Raw genomic sequence first — 18,860 nt, 5'->3', positions numbered from 1 at the left:
AGCTCCTTACTTTCTGTCCTTTGTGTAAGATAAAAAGGGAAACTGAAATCTGATGTACAGATTGTTGGCAGTGCACGCAGAAAGCATTGTACCCAACTTAAAGATAAGGCGTGTTTGTGTATGTAATTGTACGTGTGGGTTTATGTCCCGGTGTTCAGACACCGTGTTACTGAAGTTTATTGCAGGGAGTGATGAAATTGGGAGAGCATTGCCCTGTTTGGTCAGGTCAGAGCCACTCGGTCAGACTGTGTGTAAACCCATCTGTGTGTGCCGCAGTCCTTCGCTTTTTGTGTACGGATGCACGCGTGCCTGGTGTATACGTGTGTCACATCCACGTGGATTATTTGTGATGTGCGTAGGTCAGGATGGGAGAGCGTGCAGGCATTTGTAACACTGAGAAAGGGTGGTGAGGACTCGGCAGGGAGTCAGTTTGAGCCACAGCATGGTCCCGATGACCTTGGGGAAGCCTCGTCCTTTTCATGTCCAAGTTTTCATTTCCACTCAGGACGCCTCGGGCTGCGCATCAGGAAGTGTAGGGGTGCAGGACGCCTCGGGCTGCGCATCAGGAAGACATAGGGGTACAAGACGCCTCGGGCTGCGCATCAGGAAGTGTAGGGGTGCAGGACACCTCATGCTGCGCATCAGGAAGTGTAGGGGTGCAGGACACCTCGGGCTGCGCATCAGGAAGTGTAGGGGTGCAGGACACCTCATGCTGCACATCAGGAAGTGTAGGGGTTCAGGACACCTCATGCTGCGCATCAGGAAGTGTAGGGGTGCAGGACACCTCATGCTGCGCATCAGCAAGTGTAGGGGTGCAGGACACCTCATGCTGCGCATCAGGAAGTGTAGGGGTGCAGGACACCTCGGGCTGCGCATCAGGAAGTGTAGGGGTGCAGGATGCCTCGTGCTGCGCATCAGGAAGACATAGGGGTACAAGACTCCTCGGGCTGCGCATCAGGAAGTGTAGGGGTGCAGGACGCCTCATGCTGCGCATCAGCAAGTGTAGGGGTGCAGGACACCTCATGCTGCGCATCAGGAAGTGTAGGGGTGCAGGACGCCTCGGGCTGCGCATCAGGAAGACGTAGGGGTGCAAGACGCCTCGGGCTGCGCATCAGGAAGTGTACGGGTGCAGGACACCTCGGGCTGCGCATCAGGAAGTGTAGGGGTGCAGGACACCTCATGCTGCACATCAGGAAGTGTAGGGGTTCAGGACACCTCATGCTGCGCATCAGGAAGTGTAGGGGTGCAGGACACCTCATGCTGCGCATCAGGAAGTGTAGGGGTGCAGGACACCTCATGCTGCGCATCAGGAAGTGTAGGGGTGCAGGAGGAGGTGAAGGGAACCATGGCACGCGGTGCCCACATGCAGTGCGACTGCCTTCCCTGCCTCAGAGACCCCAGTGAGACTTCGCCTCTGATGAGCAGTGTGCTTCTGTCAAGCTGGGTGGGGAACACTATTTTTTAAACCTCTAACTGTGTTACTTATGTCCATTGTAAAATACGTTTCTTAGGACAGGGCACTCAGATTTGTATACCACTTGCATGGACTTTGGGCAGTCAATACATCAGAACCTCGTCTTCTAGATACTCTGCTTCACTCTGCTTCATTGAAACCCCTTTTCATTATGGAAAATGTCCCATGTGTTCACCAGCAGACGGAACAGTGTGGAGAAGCCGCACGTTCCCGTCCCCCAGCCCCAGTAATTGCCAGCTCCCGCCCGGGCTCGCCTCCCCTGCGCTCTGGCCACTTCTCCTCTCTCCCCGGATTCCGGCTGCTTGCAAGCAAATCTCAGCCCTTACGTCATTTAGCTGTACTTTATTCTTCCTTTAAAAAAAAAAAGCCCAACTTTAAAAAAATTTCTTTTTAAAGTTTACTTAGTTTTTAGAGAGAGTAGAAGGGAGAAAGAAAGAGAGGCAGAGAAACATCGATGTGGGAGGAAGCATTAGTGGGTTGCTTCTGGGCCCACAACCCAGGCATGTGCCCTGGCCGGGAATTGAACTGGAGACCCCTTGGTCCACAGGCCAGTGCTTCGTCCACTGAGCCACACCAGCCAGGGCTAAAAAAAAAATTAATTTTAGATTCACTAGAAGCTGTACAAATACATCGAAGGCGTCACGCACCCTCACCCAGTTTCTCCGGCTGACCACACCCTGCGTTTCCGTAGCACACTGTCAGCCCAGGAGAGGGCGCTGCTGCTTGGTTCCTCTTACAGGCAGCGTCCTGAGGCGTCCTGCGGTGTCGCGGTTACTATCGTGCTCACTCAGGGTTTAATTTTTCGTGTGGTTCCATCACCAGATGAACCAAACTGGGGCTAGGCTGGGGGTGGACTGATGCGGACCGCTTCGCCCCGACGCCGTCGGAGTGCTTTTGTGACTGTCGTCTGTTTCCCTTCCAGTCGATCACACCAGGGTGGTCCTGCACGACGGCGACCCCAACGAGCCCGTTTCCGATTACATCAACGCGAATATCATCATGGTAAGCCGAGCTTTTCCCAGCGTCTTCTGGCCACAGGCCGCCAGCCCGTTTTTTCGTTTAAATCCTCTCCCGTGTCCTGAAAGCAACTTTCCAAACGTTTGATGTATTTTTTCCTCCTCAATTTTCTAGCCTGAATTCGAAACCAAGTGCAACAATTCAAAGCCCAAAAAGAGTTACATTGCCACGCAAGGCTGTCTGCAGAACACGGTGAATGACTTTTGGCGGATGGTGTTTCAGGAGAATTCCCGAGTGATTGTCATGACGACGAAAGAAGTGGAGAGAGGGAAGGTACAGTACACGCTCTCCCGATCAGATGTTTTAAAATTATTGCTCACACTGACCACGTCAAGAACGGAAGAAACAAATTAAGCTTAAGCTGACCGACCCTCTGGGAAAAAGGGCGCTGAAGAAATTTGGTGACGGCGCGCCTCGGTGTAGCGTTTTCCAGGTTTCTTCTCCTTGGGGTTCACTGAGCCTCTCGGGTCTGTGGGTACATGTTTTTGTTTTTTTTCCGAATTTACATAGTGTTTACCGTTTCTTTAAATATGTGTCCTGACCCCACCCTGTCCCGGGACGCCAGTTGTGCCTATATGAGGCTGTCTGAGGGTGTCCTACTGCTCACTGAGCCTTTGATCTTCTTCTTCTTCTTTTTTCCCCAGTTCTCATTCTTTCCTTCCGTGTTTCATTTTGGGTAGTTCCTTCGGCAGTGCATAGTCTTAGTCCCACTCGGTGCGTCTTTCATTCAGACGTTGTCCTGTTCATCTCTAGAAGTTTCGCTAGGGTCTGTGTAATATCTTGGATGTCTTTTTCCCATGTGCATCATTCCCTGCACCCGTGAGCACGTGGGATACGTTTACAATAACTTTGAATGTCCCTGAGACTAGTCCTGTTACAGGTGTCGTCTCGTGTTTCCAGTTTCTCAGCTATTGCAGGTGGGAGGGGAAATCCAGACTTGCGACCCTTTGACCTGGAAGCAGTAGTCAGAAAGGGCGTGTAGGGAGGCCCAGCTGGTGCTTTCCGGTGAACAGACGACTAATAAATCAGCGTGACTTCCAGGGTTGTGCACACTGGACTCACCGTGACCCTTAAGCATTTAAAAATTAATTTGACTTGCGTGAACAGTGGGTTCCTAGAAATAGTGAAACACGGTTAAGGTTAAAGTTGCCTTTGTCACCTTCCCTTGCTCACCCATTTCAGTCCCCTCCTCCAACACGCACACCCCCTGTTTGATGCGTGTCATTCTACACTCTCTTCTTGGCATTTACATGCATGCACGTGTTAAAGGGGTTACCATAGGCATTGCCTGCCTGCAGAAGGTGTCCAGCCCTGTAATAGGAAAAAGAGACACTTATTGGAGAAGATACAAGAAACATTGTACGTAGGACAATGACACCTCAGTCGCCTTTAAATTAGTCCCCTTGACTCCTCACACAGTTCTCCCAGTTGCCATCAGCTGCCCCGTCATACTTTCCTGAATCTCATCAACAGTCTGAAACCTCTTCCCTTTCAAAGGTGATTTTAGTTTTGGGAAAAGGCAGAAGTTGCAGGGTGCCACATCTGGGCTGTAGGGGGGACTGAATTACCTGGGTCATGTGATGTTTTGCCAAAAAACCCTGCATAAGGCGTGATGCACGAGTGGTTACATTGTTGTCAAGCTGCTAATCACCAGTAGCCCATAGCTGCAGCCTTCTCAATCATCCAAATAGTTTCCACAGAGGAATGTTCAAGCTGGACACAAAATCTGATGCAGAGTTATTGCTGGACTCGCTCAGTCATTGTGAATGTGACGGCCACACAGTACACATGCTCACGCAGTGGTGTCTGCCACCCCCACTGACTAGTGCAGTGAAGTCAGCAGTGTTCACGCATGTGCATTCCAGGACACTCTCCTTGGCAGCCGGGTTACATGGATGTTGTACACACCATTCTCGTCGTCTTAACAAGGGCTGGACTTTCTCCGGACAAGCCTTGTATATTCCTTTACATACATACATGTGTGTATTTATAGAAGTACATAGTACTGTTTCCTGAAAATTAGGGTATGAAAAAGTGGTTTCATACAGTAACTTCATCGTGCATCTTGGGTTTTCTTCCCTGCTGTGTTCTAACTTCTGCTAATACATGTTGGTCCGTCTCATAGTAATTGCATGATATTTTGTGGTATATACGTATCATGATGTACTGACCATTGTGCACCGGGCATTTAATTGTTTCTGTTTTCGCCTTTATAAACAGTGCTCAAGTGGACATTCTTGCTCTTCCCTTTGTGTCTGTGTGGTGAGTGGTTCTCTAGGACAGATGTCATGAACTGAGAGGTTGTAGCGAGTGCCCGTGGTAAATGGGTGCAGGTCCTGCCAAACCGCCTTCCAGAGCGGTTGTCCCGGTGTTCGCTCCCCCCACCCCTGCAGCTGCGTGCGCCTGGCACCCACCTCCCCACATTCTTCTCGACTCTTCGGGTTTTCAGAAATCGTGACATCCACACTTACAGAGAAGCAGACGGATCTCACTGCGTGAGAGCTCTGTGTATTATCCCAAAGTGAGCCTATCCACATAGGTTGTTTTTCTTTTTTTTAATGTGGGAAAGTTCTGTGTTTTTGTTTGCATTCTAGTCACAGTGCTTTTTCAGGCGCACTTGAATAGGCTCCTGTAAAGCAGTCATGCACATGAGTCAAACCACAGACAGACGGGTGGTTTGGGGTGTTAGCCCCGCTGCCCTACTTCTCTCACAGTTGCGAAGGGCGGTGCGACCCTGTGGGTTTTCCTTGTCGTGCGGTGGCCGATACACTTCTGCATACCTTGCATCCTGATCTGGTCGTTGTGAAGCAAAGGTTTCCTGCAGTGACATTGGTGGTTCAGATCAGACACCTTCCTGGTTTCCGCTTCAGGTGAGTGTCACCTGCCCTGAGGGTGGAGAGGACAGCAGCGCCCTCCGTCCCATGTGCTGCCTGACGGTGGGCAGAGGAGGCCGCCTGTTTCTCAGAGCACCTGGGGGCCGTGGGGGCCGTGAAGATGGGGTGCGCGTGGCACTGCAGGGGACTCGGGGTCGGTCCCTTTCAGAAGAGCTGCCAGGAGCTCCAAGAACAGACTCACAGAGGCCCACGTCGCGCTGCCTCACCTGCTCACCCCGGTGCGTGCCTGCTCTCCCGTCCTTCCTCCTCACTGGGTGGGCGCAGGGGCTGACGGGGGGGCCTTCCTTCCCTCCGCAGGCCCTTCTGGCACCCCGTCTGTCAGTGTTACCTCGCCCACCCTCTGCACAGAATAAAAACCGGACTCTGGGTTCCTTTGGATCCCCCGGGCTTTAAAAGCTAAAGTGTTAGCCCTCACGGTTTAGATTTTTTTTGTTGTTGTTAAGGTTTACCTCAGAGCGTGGAGAAGCAGGAGGCAGCCTGCAGGAGTTCCCAGCTGTTCAAAGGCAGCTAAAACGTCTTTCGAGTTGTGGTCTGGTTCTGTGGTCTCCGCGCCACAGCAGCTCTCGGAATTGACTGGCCAGTGCCGACAGCCTTGAGTGCAACTATTATTAAAAGTGTTATTTGGAGAAAAGTATGTGTCACATCTGTCACAGGGTACTTGGATCCACAAAACACTGCAGGGGAAGCTGAACTCAAAACTCTAAACACTAAAAGACCCCAAGCCGTGCTAAGCAGAAAGGTCGCACCATGCATTCAATTCTTCTGTCCAACTTTCCTCCTCCCACGTTTTCCTTTTCTTTCAGTTGACCTCGGACTGTGGGGCTGGTCCACAGCTTCTCTTTCACTTCTTGTTTTATAGCCGGGGATTTCTCTGTCTCCCTAACGTACAGGGAAACTTTCTTTTGCTGCTATTCGTGTCTCAGTCGTGGAAAGGGAGTGGCATGGGTGACCGCCCCCCAGAAAAAAACCAAAACACAAGATCGTTCTTTGCCCAGGACACGTCACCACGTACGTGCGGACGCGTCTCTCGTTGAGCGGAACCTCCTCCTCTTCGGCAGCCAGCAGGGACGACGTCTCTCGGGGCCATGTTTCCCAGCTGCCTGCTCTGAAGCCGGCAGCTCTTGCCTGCATGGCGCCCCCAGGCAGCCAGTTAAGTGGAGGCGACGTGCGGTAGGCAGCAGATGGATCTGGATATAGAAAAAGCAGCTGGTTCAGAACCCCGTCGGCTGCCTTTCTGGGCTGGAGGTATTCACACTTGGGTTAGGTAAGGCGCGGAGTCCTCCCACGCTGGGGGAGACGCACCAGACTGTCTGGCCTGGGAGGCAGCCCGTCCACCTCCGGAGTCCTTGCTTGCCTTCCCTGCCGAGCGAGCGGCTGGCAGGTCTGGAGAATTCCAAACGCGGTGGTTGCAGACAGCGCCCCCACCTGGGCGTTCCCTCTCTCTGCATCGTTGATTCTTTGGAAGTCAATAAACACATCCCGACGTCTCCTTTGATCTGTGCGTGTGTTACTCGGGCCACTCTGCACAGGCGGCGGCTTCTCCCCTCTCCTCCCTGTTCCTCCAAGCGCCTGCGTTTAGAATTTGAACTCTCCTTTTCTTTGGAAATCCAGCAGTTCAGTGTCGGGCCGTTTAACATGTTCGTGGTCACCGGGCAAGGCTTGAACATCCGCTTTCCGCCAGTTTAGGCTTTTCTGTCGGAGTTCACAGGCGTTGACCGTCTTTTTCCTGGTCCCTTTCAGAGTAAATGTGTCAAGTACTGGCCCGACGAGTACGCTCTGAAGGAATACGGGGTCATGCGTGTCAGGAACGTCAAAGAAAGCGCTGCCCATGACTACACGTTACGAGAACTGAAGCTCTCCAAGGTTGGACAAGTAAGTATATTGTCGTATTTTAGACTTCGGCAGCTGTTCGTGGTGCGCGGCCCCCAGCGCCGGGCAGGCACTCACATTTGCAGGCACCCGCCCGCTTGCTCGCTCCTTGGTCCGGCAGCCGCTCACTGGGTGCCCTCCCGCGGCCCTGCAGGCAGACCGCAGGCGAGACACACAGCCCCTGCCCTCACAGAGCCTCGGGACACGGCAGGTGGGGTTTGGGCCTCCGTGCAGCCGTCTGCTGGCAGAGCCTGTCTTCTTGCCTGCTTTGTACCCAGCACAGGTTTCAAGTATCGTGATACTACCCTAAAAGTGTGTGGCTCGGGGGCGGGGGGAGGGGGTCTGGGTACAAAAGGACAAAGAGGAATGAGTGACCTGAGGGAATACCTGTCTGCTCACCCGGTGGGGGGAGAGCCCCGGGTCCCAGAGGCCTCCTGGCCCCCCAGTTTGAGCAGTGCGTGGACGAGGAGGATTGGGGGCCTTGCCTGCCCCTGGTGACTCAGAGGTGGTTCGGGTTGGAGTTTCCTGAGGAACACGTTGCCGCACCAGGCGTCTGGGTTCTTGGGACAGAGGCAGAGCTGTGTGCGGGATCGCCTTGCCAGATCCCGAAGGAGACGTGGTCCAGGAACTCAGCGGTCCAGGACCTCGAAGGGAGTATGAGGGCTTCGCGTCAGCCAGCCCCCTCAGCTCACGCGGGATCTGAGCGAGCAAGGCCAGGCAGTGCCTCAGTCCCTTGATTTATTTAATTCTTTTCTGGTTTTTCTTGGCTCTACTCCAGGGCAATACGGAGAGAACCGTCTGGCAATACCACTTTCGGACCTGGCCGGACCACGGCGTGCCCAGCGACCCCGGGGGTGTGCTGGACTTCCTGGAGGAGGTGCACCACAAGCAGGAGAGCATCATGGATGCGGGCCCAGTGGTGGTTCACTGCAGGTGACCAGCCCTCGCGCCCCCGGGCCCCGGCCTGTCTGTCTCCAAACGCCCAGGGCTGCTTCCGACTTCCCCACCCCAGACCCACCTGGGGGGAGAAGTTCATCTCTGTGTGAGGCCTGGACACACTGCACTAAGGCACACTTTGACCCCAAAGTAGATTTCTCACAGATCCTACAGGACTGCTGGGGTCCTGGGGTGGCGCGGGACAGGGGCTGGCGAACACGGTCCTTATTTGCAAGGAGCTCCTAGTCTGGTAATGTTTGCTTGGTTTTCTTCTTCAATAGTGTAATTTAGTGTTCATCTCTTCGATTGTGATTCTAGTCTCTTCTACCACAGAAATGAGACATGTTTTTCCCCGACAATACAGTCATTTGCTTAAAAGATTAGGACCCTGCCCACCCTCTGGAAGCCAGTCCTGTGGCGTCCGCCCCAGAGTTTGCAGGCTGCTGGTGCCTGGGATTGGGCTTCCCGGTCATACCGGGGAAGGTTTGGTTTCCTAAATGTCATGCATGTGTTGGGCAAGCAGATGTGTATGAAGCTTTATTTGTCTGGTTTTTAAAAAGCTCCCACTTACTGAGCACTTGCTCTGGGCCCAGTGTTTTTCACACACGACTCACATTGGACCTGCATAACAACCCTGTAAGACACGTACTGTTGCCCCCATTTCACAGATGAGGCAGCTGAGGGTCAGAGAGGGTAAGAGACTGTGCCCCAGGCACACTGTGTATTGGAGAAGCTGGGCTCCCAGCGCGGGCTGGACTGACTCCAGAGCCCTGTGCTCTTAGCAAATTCATTTCCCGGTGTAAGTAGACAATCGTATAAATGCTCCCAAGAGCAGATATTGGTTCTGCTCTATTAATAGCTTGGCTTTGAGTATAAACCCCCACGGATGACTTTACTGCCATCGCTCTTCGTGCTTCCGCCCACAGTGCTGGCATCGGCCGGACAGGGACGTTCATTGTGATTGACATCCTCATTGACATCATCAGAGAGAAAGGTAGGTCACCCGGAGGGCAGGGCGCAGCAGCTCCTGTTTGTAGCTTGTGGACGGGAAGTGCTGGTGAAAACAGCCTGGGGAAGAGTATTTGAATGTTAAAAATTTTCACAAAAATCCAGGCTGAGGACTTCAACTTTCAGTATGTTTGCCAGGGAACGGAAGTGATGCCGTTTCAGCTTCCGGCCTCAGACGAAGCCCAGGATCTGGGGATCCCCCTGCTGTGGCCTCTTGTTGAGTATGCAGTGGCGTTCTCTGCCCAGCCGCCTAATCCTGGCTGGCGGCGTGGGGTGTTGGACAGTGGGGGAACCCTGCTTCCAAACCTTTATCATGCAGTTGTCTGGGATCATGGGTATCGATCAGAAGGCCGGTGCCGTGGCCCTCGGAACACGTTCGGCAGAACACGCAAGACTAAATTTGCTTTATGCCTTAGCCTGCTGGAAGTTGTGCGTCCAACCCCCTTACCCTGGCTCTGCCGTTTCTCCTGACGCTTCGTGGTGCTTGCTTCGCAGGCGTCGACTGTGACATCGATGTTCCCAAGACGATCCAGATGGTGCGATCGCAGCGGTCAGGGATGGTCCAGACGGAGGCACAGTACCGATTCATCTACATGGCCGTGCAGCATTATATCGAAACACTACAGCGCAGGATCGAAGAAGAGCAGGTACCGCGCCTGGACGGGCTGGCGAGCGGGTTTTCATTTCCTTTTCTGGGCAGCTGGCGAAGGCTCTCCTTTTGATCAGGACGGGCTTGGATAGGTGACTGGCCTTATCTGGGAATGGGAGATGAGTCCCCAACCAGAAAGGGCCTCTCTGCAAATTTCCTTCTTCCACGGCTCTGATTTTTCAGTCCGGAGGAGCCTGGGGAGGCTCGCCTTGCCGCCGGCCGGGCCTGGTGGCCTGGGGAGGTGCCACGCAGGGAGGGGAGGGTTCCCCACGCTCCCACAGCACGCTTAGACTCAGGGCCTCCAAGTTTCCAGCCGGTTCCAGTTTGATCCAGGCCATATTTATCCTGATTCCATCCCGTAAATGAATGCTTCACTCTTAATAGCATACAGTGGTTTGAAACACCAATTTGGTCGAGTTGGAAACGGTGAAATTTCCATTTTAATAAGCATGCATAATGAAGAAGGATGTGGCACTGGAGCCTTGCCATTTGAAGCTATTCATAACAGACACAAAGCTGAGTTAATTAGGAATCAGCTGAGACGAGGGAAATGAGGAGACTGCTCTTTCGGGGGGCCGAGCGCGTCTCCCTCCCCGCCCCCACCCCGGCCCCATGGCCGTGCTGCAGCCATGGGTGGTGTCCGAACGTCAGGGGCATGTGCCTGCTCTGCCCTGTTGGCTGCCTTCCGCGGGACTCAGCCTCTCACAGTGGGAACTGAGCTCTTCTCAAAAGGGGGACCCGCCACCCGACTGGACGAGCAGGCCGGTGGCTGCGTTACGGAAGCTCGGTTAGCCTGAGCGGGCCAGCTGGTGTGGCGGGTTCTCAGTTCGCTCCGAAGCACTCAGTGGACTGCCTCCTTGTAGAAGAACGTCTTCCGCAGCAGTGTATGTCCAGAAGTGGACGCTCACACGATGAGCAAGCTCCTGGTTCTGAACCTCCTTGCTGTAAATCTGACTGTGTTGTTGTAAGTGCTGTGAAATACTTAGGTGGTTACTATAGGCTGTTGGACACTTATCTTCTGGTTTTACTTAATTTGGGCCGGGAATGGTTAACACAGGGAGATGCCCAGAGAGGAGCTCCCAATGCACAGCAAGAGAGGGCAGCCCCGCCGGCGAACTGGACGCTCTTGGGCAATAAGTAACTAGGAGCACGTCATGCAGCCTGGTTGGGGAAAGCTGGGGGAAGCACTCCCCGTGTCATTCAGAGGCTTTGGTTTTCATCCTTGTTTTGGAGAATTTAGGGACTTCCCCTCCCAGCTTTTAGAGTACTTCAGATCTTCTTATTACCAAATGTGGTCTCGCTAACCCTAAATCTGAGATTGCAGTTTGGATTTACACACTAAACAAAAATCTTTTTATCACTGTCCCGTTTTGGAGGGAAGAAGCAGACAACAGCAAGACACATTCTCTAATAATGTAAGTATTGTGGTACACAGGATATAGAAACTGGCCCTGGCCTGGTAGTGCAGTCGGTTAGAGTGTCGTCCCAATACGCCAAGGTTGTGGGTTTGATCCCCGGTCAGGGCGCATGCGGGAATCAACCAAGGAGTGCATCAGTAAGTGGAACAAATCAGTGCTTCTCCTTGTCTCTCTCTAAAGTTAAAAAAATAAAAAGACCTAGGGTGTAGACACTGAATGTGGACGGCACGTGAAGTCCCTGGTGGTCCCGCCCGAGGGAGCCGGGGTGTGTGCACCCACGCGTTCGTTCGTCCAGCCGGTGAGCGTTCGGTGCCACACACGCGGGCCACTGCGCTGCACAACCTGGCCACTACGTGGCGTGTGAGCCTCCGTGTTTAGGAAACATGTGTCGGCTCAGACCATTTACTTTAAAAAATGGGCTCCTGTAATAGGTAGTTTTCTGCACTGTATTGTTCGCTTCACTGTGGGAACTTGCTACCTGGTTTTGTGGTCAAGTGAGAAGTACTCTTTCAATTAGCAAAAGGCTCAGGGCAGACTTGAAAACGTGAAGCCCACCTGATTTGTACATTGAACGGAGGAGCAAGACTCATGTAGGAGCGCTGCTGATTCTATGGAGATGCAGGCATTTCCCAAATGGCGAAGCTTGAGGAAACTCCGGGAGGGAAAGAATTTGCTAAAGGGGGAAAATGGAAGAAAGAAATGAGTCATGGGAGGGGAGCGGTGGGGAAGGAAGTGGGGAAACAGAGACACCACGCGTACAGAGGCCGTGCAGAAGCTGGGGCGGGTGTCCAGGGGAAATGCAAATGAGGCAGGACCGAGAATGCCTGAGAGTTTCTGTGAGCGGCCCTTCTCCCACTCTTTCTGCCATTGCAGAGGAGAGTTCTTCGTTCACTTTCACTTACAGTGTGACAGCTTTTTCATTGGCAAAAAGCAGCGTGCGGAATTCCCTTCACTCAACTTTCCTGACTGTGTTCACACAGTAACACAATTGATTATTCATTCATACTCCCCCCATCTCTCTCTCTCTCCCCCCCTCCCCCAGGCATAGCAAAATGATCAAAGTCAGGGAACTAACATGACACAGCACTATTTTCTTCATCTACAGACCACAACATGCAGGTTTTGCCCATCTGTCTTATCCGTGCCCTTTACGTGGTCCTGGGTCACGTGGTGTATTTAACGGCCACAGTGCATGACAGTTAAAGCAGATTTAGCCTCCTTTCATCGGGAACAATTTCTCAGTCTTTATCTCTCGTGCCCCTGACGGTTTTGAAGAGTTCAGGCCAGTTCCTTGGTAGCAGGCCCCTCAGCTTGGATTTGCGTGGCGTCTTCTCCGGAGGAGGTCCGGGGTGCGTGCGGCCCCCGAGTCGGGCCCCGTCTGCCGACGCGTCTCAGCGCCGGCCGGGCTACCTTGGAGCACTGTGTGGTTAAGGTGTGGTCGGTCAGATTTCTTCACTGTCGACTTACTGTTTTTCCCTTGTTATTTAACACCAAGACTACGTCAGTAGCCAGTTTTCATCATACTTCGTGCCTGCGAATTTAACGCCCATTCACGGCCTGGAAAAATTCCTCCTGGGACGTGTGCCCAGCGGTCATTCTCTCTCCCCATCACCCCCTTTCCGTGTATGCGTCGGAAGCCCGCCGCGAAGGCCAGGCTGTCCCTTCTCCCTCAGTCGGCTATTCATTTATTGACTTGAGTCAGGATGGGTCGTGGTCCGTTACTTATTCTGTTGCTCAGGTTGTCCCCAGTTTCGCGAGCACGGACCTTTTAGGTTGGCTCCCATGTCCCTTAGGTGTGTCCCCATTTTTGGAGCACGAGGGGCTTTTTGACACCACAAGATGATCCGGGTTCACCTCGTACGTTCCCAGCCATTTTCCAAAGGAGTCCTGGTTCTTTCCATCGAAGAGTCAGTCGGTGTTTGGAAGCCGAGACCTGGGTCCCGAGTGCGCTTGTTTGTGCTGATGTGATGTTTTCTGAATCGCTGATTAGCTAATTGCCACTCGAGTCCGGCTCTCTCTGTAGCCTCCCGGATACAAATGCAACCCACTGTCCCTGCTCCCAGGGTTTTTTTTTTTTAAAGAAATGTCTCATTTCAGGACAGTTTTTAGATTCACAGAAAACTTGCGGAGATACTAGAGAGAGTTCCTGTTCACCCTTCACCCAGTTTCCTTGGACGTCGACATCTTACAAAACCGTGGTACATCTGTCAAAACTATAAAATTAACCCCAATGCGTTGCTCTCAGTTAAGCTCTACAGTTTTCCCACTAATAACCTTTTCCGGTCTCGGGATCCTCTGACCTGTGACAGTTTCTCAGTCGTTGCTGGTTCCCGTGACTGTGGCGCTTTTGAGGAGTACCAGTCAGCTGTCCGTGGTTCTCTTCGCAGACCCTCAGCTGCAGCGTGTGCTGAGGCTCGGGCAGCGGGCCCTCCGGGTGGACCGGGTGGTTCGCGCGGGTCTTCGTTCCTGCGTTAGAGTGGGCTGTGCGGCGCGCCAGGCAGTGTGCCGGACGCCGGCCACCGAAGTGGCCGTGTTTCTGGAGTGGAAATAAGCTGGTGTGTTTGGAGCGCGGGAGAGTTGGAGGGGATCATGGGGTGTGATGGTGGGATTGGAAAAGCGAGCTCAGACCCGATTTTGAGGGGGACAGGCCTTGCAGAGGAGTGACATAAAAAGACCCTCATTTTAAACAGAGGGCCCAGGCCTGAGGGGGAAGGATGGGTGGGCTCCAGGCCGGAGCAGCTCCAGGGGGACAAGGGAGCGAATTAATTACTGGTGGTGTGGGTGGGCGAGGCCGGCGGTCACCAGGGAGACAAGCAGAACCAGGAGGACTTTGTGGTGACCAGTAAGTGTCCAAGGTTGCAGGAGGCAGGCCTTTTCCCTGTTACTGGACACCAGCGCGTTGGTATGGCCAGTGCTGACCAGCTGCACGCCCCGGGGACGGTGCTGGTTTCCCTCCCCCCGCGGTGGCGAGCGGAAGTCCCCGCTTGTGCATCCGTGTTTGGCACCGGCACCCGGTCTAACGCGCACTGTTTCCGGAGCCGCCCCACGGTGCACGCGGCACTGCGCGAGGACAGCTGTCGGGCGGGGCGGGGCGGGTCTCTGGAGCTGGTCACTTCGGGGCGAGTCCTCCCCAGACCTGTACCAGACGTAGGTCACACTGCACCTGAGAGGAGATTTACGTGCTACCGGTTTTCTTCGCCGTGTTCCCCCCACCCCCGCAGTCTCTGGAGGCAAAAATAAAGTTGTAAAGGTGTTCGGGTCTTTCCTGGGGTGGGTCTGGGGTGTCGGGGAAGGTGGGACGCAGTGCCTTATTGGTCCTGACAAGAGCGCCACTGTCCTCGTGCCCGCGTGCCATTTTCACCTGGAGTGACACTGTTTCTGGAGCTCTTTCCCCGCCTGTTTACCTGAAGTGCACGGCAGGCCGGCAGGCCGTGCCGGCGAGCGATGCACTGACGAGGCGCTAATCCTGCAGAGAAGGTGTGATTCCCCTCGCAGCCCAGGAGCAGGTGCACCCGGTTTGCCGCGGCAGGCTGTCAGCGCGCGGCTGTCCGTGCTCCTGAGCGGTGTGCCTCCGGAGCCCTCTCCGCGCCCGCGCCGTGTGTATGTGGAGGAGGCGCATTCCCAGCACGCGGTCCACACTTGAGCGCTCGGGAGCCGACCCGTTTCTCTCTCTCTCTCTCTCTCTTTCTGCGGTGCCTTTCTTTGGCCTTTGGGTTCCCTTAAAAAAGTCACATTTCCTCATACACGCAACCTTTACCTTCCAGAAAAGCAAGAGGAAAGGTCACGAGTACACGAACATTAAGTATTCCCTGACGGACCAGACCAGCGGAGACCAGAGCCCCCTCCCGCCTTGTACCCCGACGCCCGCCTGCGCAGAGTAAGTAGCAATGCAGCCCGTCACTCCCTGGAGAAGCCTAAACAACTGCAGGTCTTGGTAGCGCTCGCCTTCACTGAACTGTCGCCCCGCCCGCCCTGCGTCTGTCGGTGGCCGGCTGAGTGCTACTCCGCCTACACCGGAGGCCGATCGCCGCACGGCCAGGGTTACACGGGTTTGTGTGCGTGTCAAGTGGAGGGTCTCTGGAAGAAGAACCTGATTTTTCTTCCGATGGGGGGTGGGCTTTGCCGCAGAGGCGGGTGGCACCCCTTGCGAGGTGTTAACACTGTTTGCCGAGTCAGAGGAAGCGAGCTGCCCACGAACAGGCCGACAGGGTCGTGACCCGCTCATTCGCCACGTTCGCAGAAACCTGCTCCGGGGTTTCAGCCGGGAGTCAGCGCGCTGCAGCCCCCAGGCCGCGTCCCGGCCACGGCCCCTTTCTGTGCGGCTCGGGGACGGCTTTCAAAGGGCTGTTAACATGCACACACGCACACACACAAACACACACAGACACACACACACTCCAAGAATAATATATGACACAGCCTGTGTATGGCTCGTACAGACTAAATTATCAACTCTCTGGTTCGTCATAGAAAAACTTTGCCAGCTCCTGTTTTAAACTAAAGCACGACAGGAAAACATCAGTTAAATCGATTATGTGAATGGTAATTGTTAAGTTATTATTTTCTGCATACTGCAGTCATTCGGTGGTATACGTAACATTTGCTTTTTTCCTTCCGTAGAGTTTTATCTCCATTAGCTCCATTTAAATCCGACGTGGATTTAAAACCCCTGCTGACTGTAATATGGGCTCTGAACATTCTCAGTAGCATAGATGAGGCTCGTATTATGTGTTTTTTCCTATTTGACGTTGAAATGAAATGACACAACAGGAGTATTCTCCCCACCACGCTGCTTCTCCCTTTTCCGGCGGACCGACAGGGACAGTGCGTGTTAAACCACCATCTCCGGTCATTTGCAGCGGAACCAGTTTGTCCGGACTCGAGCCCTTGCCAGAAAGCTTCCCCCGCCCCACCGTGGTGTTGGCCCAACAGAATCAGCTCAGACGACTCCCTTGTCACGGGTGCCTGCCTGCAACTGCCGGCTTCTCTGTCTCTGTTCCCACCCTTCCCCACAGAGGGAGCAGCCCCAGGACACCGGGGCCCCGAGCCCCTCCTGCTGGTTTTAGGGCTAGCACCCACCGCCGCGGGGCTCCTCATCCCCCCGGCCTGCCTGGCTCCGCGTGCAGAGCTGGGGCTCGGATGCGTTGGTCCCTCTCCCGGGGCCCCAACCCCACCACTGAGCTTCACGCCCCCATGGTCCCCTTGGCGTAGCCAGATCCGGGGTCTGACTGCTCCTGTGCGTTACCTGCCGTCTTGGGACTCTGGCCCATTCAGACCCTTCTGCCTGAAACTAGAGCCACTCCTTTCCGTGTCCCACGGTCTGACCCAGGGGGCTCTGTGTGCAGTCCTCTCTTGCTCTGCCCGCCTGGAAAACAGCTCACTCTCCTCCAGACCCCCCGAGCAGGGTGGGGCTCAAGGCTCTTATTCCGCTTTAACTCCAGTTTATTTTGCCGTACGGTCGTCGTGTCTTCTGTCCTGCCCTAAAACGCCAGCTCTGGGGGGGTGGGGGCGGGGGGAGGGCGGGACCGTGTCTCCACCGCAGCTGGTCCCCAGAGAATATATTGTACCGGGTGCCTCACAGGCGCCCCACACGGCGGCGTGGTGTGCGTTTCTGCTCACGTGCTCGTCCTTCTCGTTGCAGGATGAGGGAGGACAGCGCCCGAGTCTATGAAAACGTGGGTCTCATGCAGCAGCAGAAGAGCTTCAGATGAGAGCGCCGCCGAGGCTCCTGCAGTGGGTATCCCAGCGCAAGGGCCGTGTCCGTTCGTCCTCCGTGGCGTCCGTGGCCCCTTCGAGCGGGCAGAGAGGCTGCGAGCGTTTCAGCAGAGTGTCCGATAACGGAGCTGTGCGAGCCAGCCTCCTTTTTCCTCCCTTTGAACTTCTTTTTCCCAAAGCGGGTCTGTTTTAGAGTTCATCGAGCGTTAAAACCAAATGCAGAGTTCATTCTGCGAAGGGCCAGGGTAGCACCTACTAGTGAGAAATGGTTGACACTGGCGATGGGCACCGGAGGCCGGCGTGCCTGCCGTTTCTGTTGGCGCTGACCGACCCAGGCTGCGCCGGGAGGAGGTGTGCAGGGACCTGGGCAGCGTGGGGACGGCTGGGGTCGGGGCGCCTCCGCCGCCGGGCCACGCGACCCAGGGCGCTGCACAGTCCGGGCCTCCGACCGGCTCCGCTCCGCGTCCCTCCCAGCTCTAGAGCTGGGAGTTCATGTCCCTGGTCCACCTCCTCCCTGTCAGTCACCTTTTTAAACAGTGACCCATGTGCGATGTGTGTTTTAGTAAGTTGGAAACTCACCGTTTTCAGTATTTCATGTTGAGATTCTCGTGTCAACGGGCAGTCTACTGAAAAGCTGTAAAGCTATTTTTTTAAGTGGTTTAATGCCTTGCAAACTTCTAGACACGTGCCCCTTAAAAATTCTAACTTATCTCTCCCCCAGATGTAGACTTCAACTTCTCCATGAAACGATCAAGAACAGGTGCAAGGCAGTTGATGTGAAGCGTGAACTTGAAACTTGAAGGCTTGCGTTGTGGTCGACTCCCCCTTCTTTGATGAACAGAATGTGAAACCGTTTAAAGACCCTTGTCTTCTCACCCAGCAACACCTGCCTCCCGGTGACCGCCGTCCTCCGATGGGAAGCCACCTCTGCCCCTGCGGACAGCGGCGGGCTCGACGGAGTTGTGTTCCACACGGAGGAGGCAGCTCGGCTGTGCCCTCTGCTCTGCAGATGGTGATGCTTCGAATCCTAGTTACTGGCTTTTTTTTTTTTCCTTTGTATAACCTTAGAACATTTACTCCCCCCACTTCATGGGGAGCGGTAGGGCAATTGCTAGAGGAGAAAGTGGGGGAAATCAAGTAACAGCGGTCTGTGCCAGCCAGCGCAGTGTCATTCGGCGTCACTCGTCAGCAGCGGGTGGTCCATGCTGATGGCCTCTCTCTTCGGCTAGATGATAACGAAGCCAGCGCCTGCCCCAGACTGCCAGGAGTGGACTGTCCTCTGCATCGCCATTAAAAAAATCATGGGAATTTAGAATAAAAGGCACGCTTTTTTTCTTTGCGGACGACCAATGCCCTTTCAGCCCGTTGCCTGAGAAGGCTGTGGTGGGGAAATGCTCGCCGTGTGTATTTTTTTTTCATCCGTGTGTTTAGGGAGAGTGCACCTGTGACTAGCCAGTGTCTCGGTTACCGGCTGTCGCTAACAGACCTCCCCGGAACATAGTGGCTTACCAGAGTTCTTTATTTGTTCCTGACCGTCCTCGAAGCCGGACCGGGCTCAGCCAAGCTGTCCCACCGCCCATCTTGCTGGTGCCCCCTGCTGGTCGGCAGGTTGGCTGAGACACTGGGGCAGCCGGGCCTCGCTCCCCACACGAGGTCCCCGGTCGCCCCTTCTTCATGTGCTCTTTCCACGTGGCTGCCTCGCCCGCAGGGTGGCTGGACCTCTTACATGGCAATTCAGAGCTCCCAAGAGTACAAGGCAGGAGTGGCCAGGCCTTCCCATGACTTAAACCCTGAACCATCTCAGCATCCCTTCTGCCCGCTATTGATTAGAGCAAGTCCCAGGCCCGGCACAGATTCAGGAAGAGGGGACGGCCCTGGGG

General features: G+C 54.5%; 1 protein-coding gene across 2 annotated transcripts in view; it reads left to right on the top strand.

Annotated features, from left to right (window-relative positions):
• PTPN11 (protein tyrosine phosphatase non-receptor type 11) overlaps positions 1–18,058 on the top strand; it is a 56,875-nt gene extending 38,817 nt beyond the window's left edge. The window contains exons 8-16 of one of the 2 annotated variants that reach the window (XM_045842233.1): positions 2,397–2,476; positions 2,606–2,764; positions 7,126–7,257; positions 8,033–8,187; positions 9,117–9,184; positions 9,694–9,845; positions 15,030–15,142; positions 16,907–16,998; positions 17,702–18,058. In XM_045842233.1, coding sequence (XP_045698189.1) covers positions 2,397–2,476; positions 2,606–2,764; positions 7,126–7,257; positions 8,033–8,187; positions 9,117–9,184; positions 9,694–9,845; positions 15,030–15,142; positions 16,907–16,976 — 929 coding nt within the window. In that variant the 3' untranslated portion in view covers positions 16,977–16,998; positions 17,702–18,058. Of the gene's footprint in view, positions 1–2,396; positions 2,477–2,605; positions 2,765–7,125; positions 7,258–8,020; positions 8,188–9,116; positions 9,185–9,693; positions 9,846–15,029; positions 15,143–16,906; positions 16,999–17,701 lie in introns of both variants that reach the window. The other variant, XM_045842225.1, reaches the window with a different exon arrangement.
• Positions 18,059–18,860: the final 802 nt, after the last annotated feature.

This window comes from Phyllostomus hastatus, unplaced genomic scaffold, assembly GCF_019186645.2.
Source record: "Phyllostomus hastatus isolate PE091 unplaced genomic scaffold, TTU_PhHast_1.1 phas_contig_1162, whole genome shotgun sequence".
In the NCBI taxonomy this organism is placed as follows: Eukaryota; Metazoa; Chordata; class Mammalia; order Chiroptera; family Phyllostomidae; genus Phyllostomus; species Phyllostomus hastatus.
The sequence above is the reverse complement of the archived record's forward strand: the minus strand, read 5'-3'. Positions and strand labels throughout refer to the sequence as shown.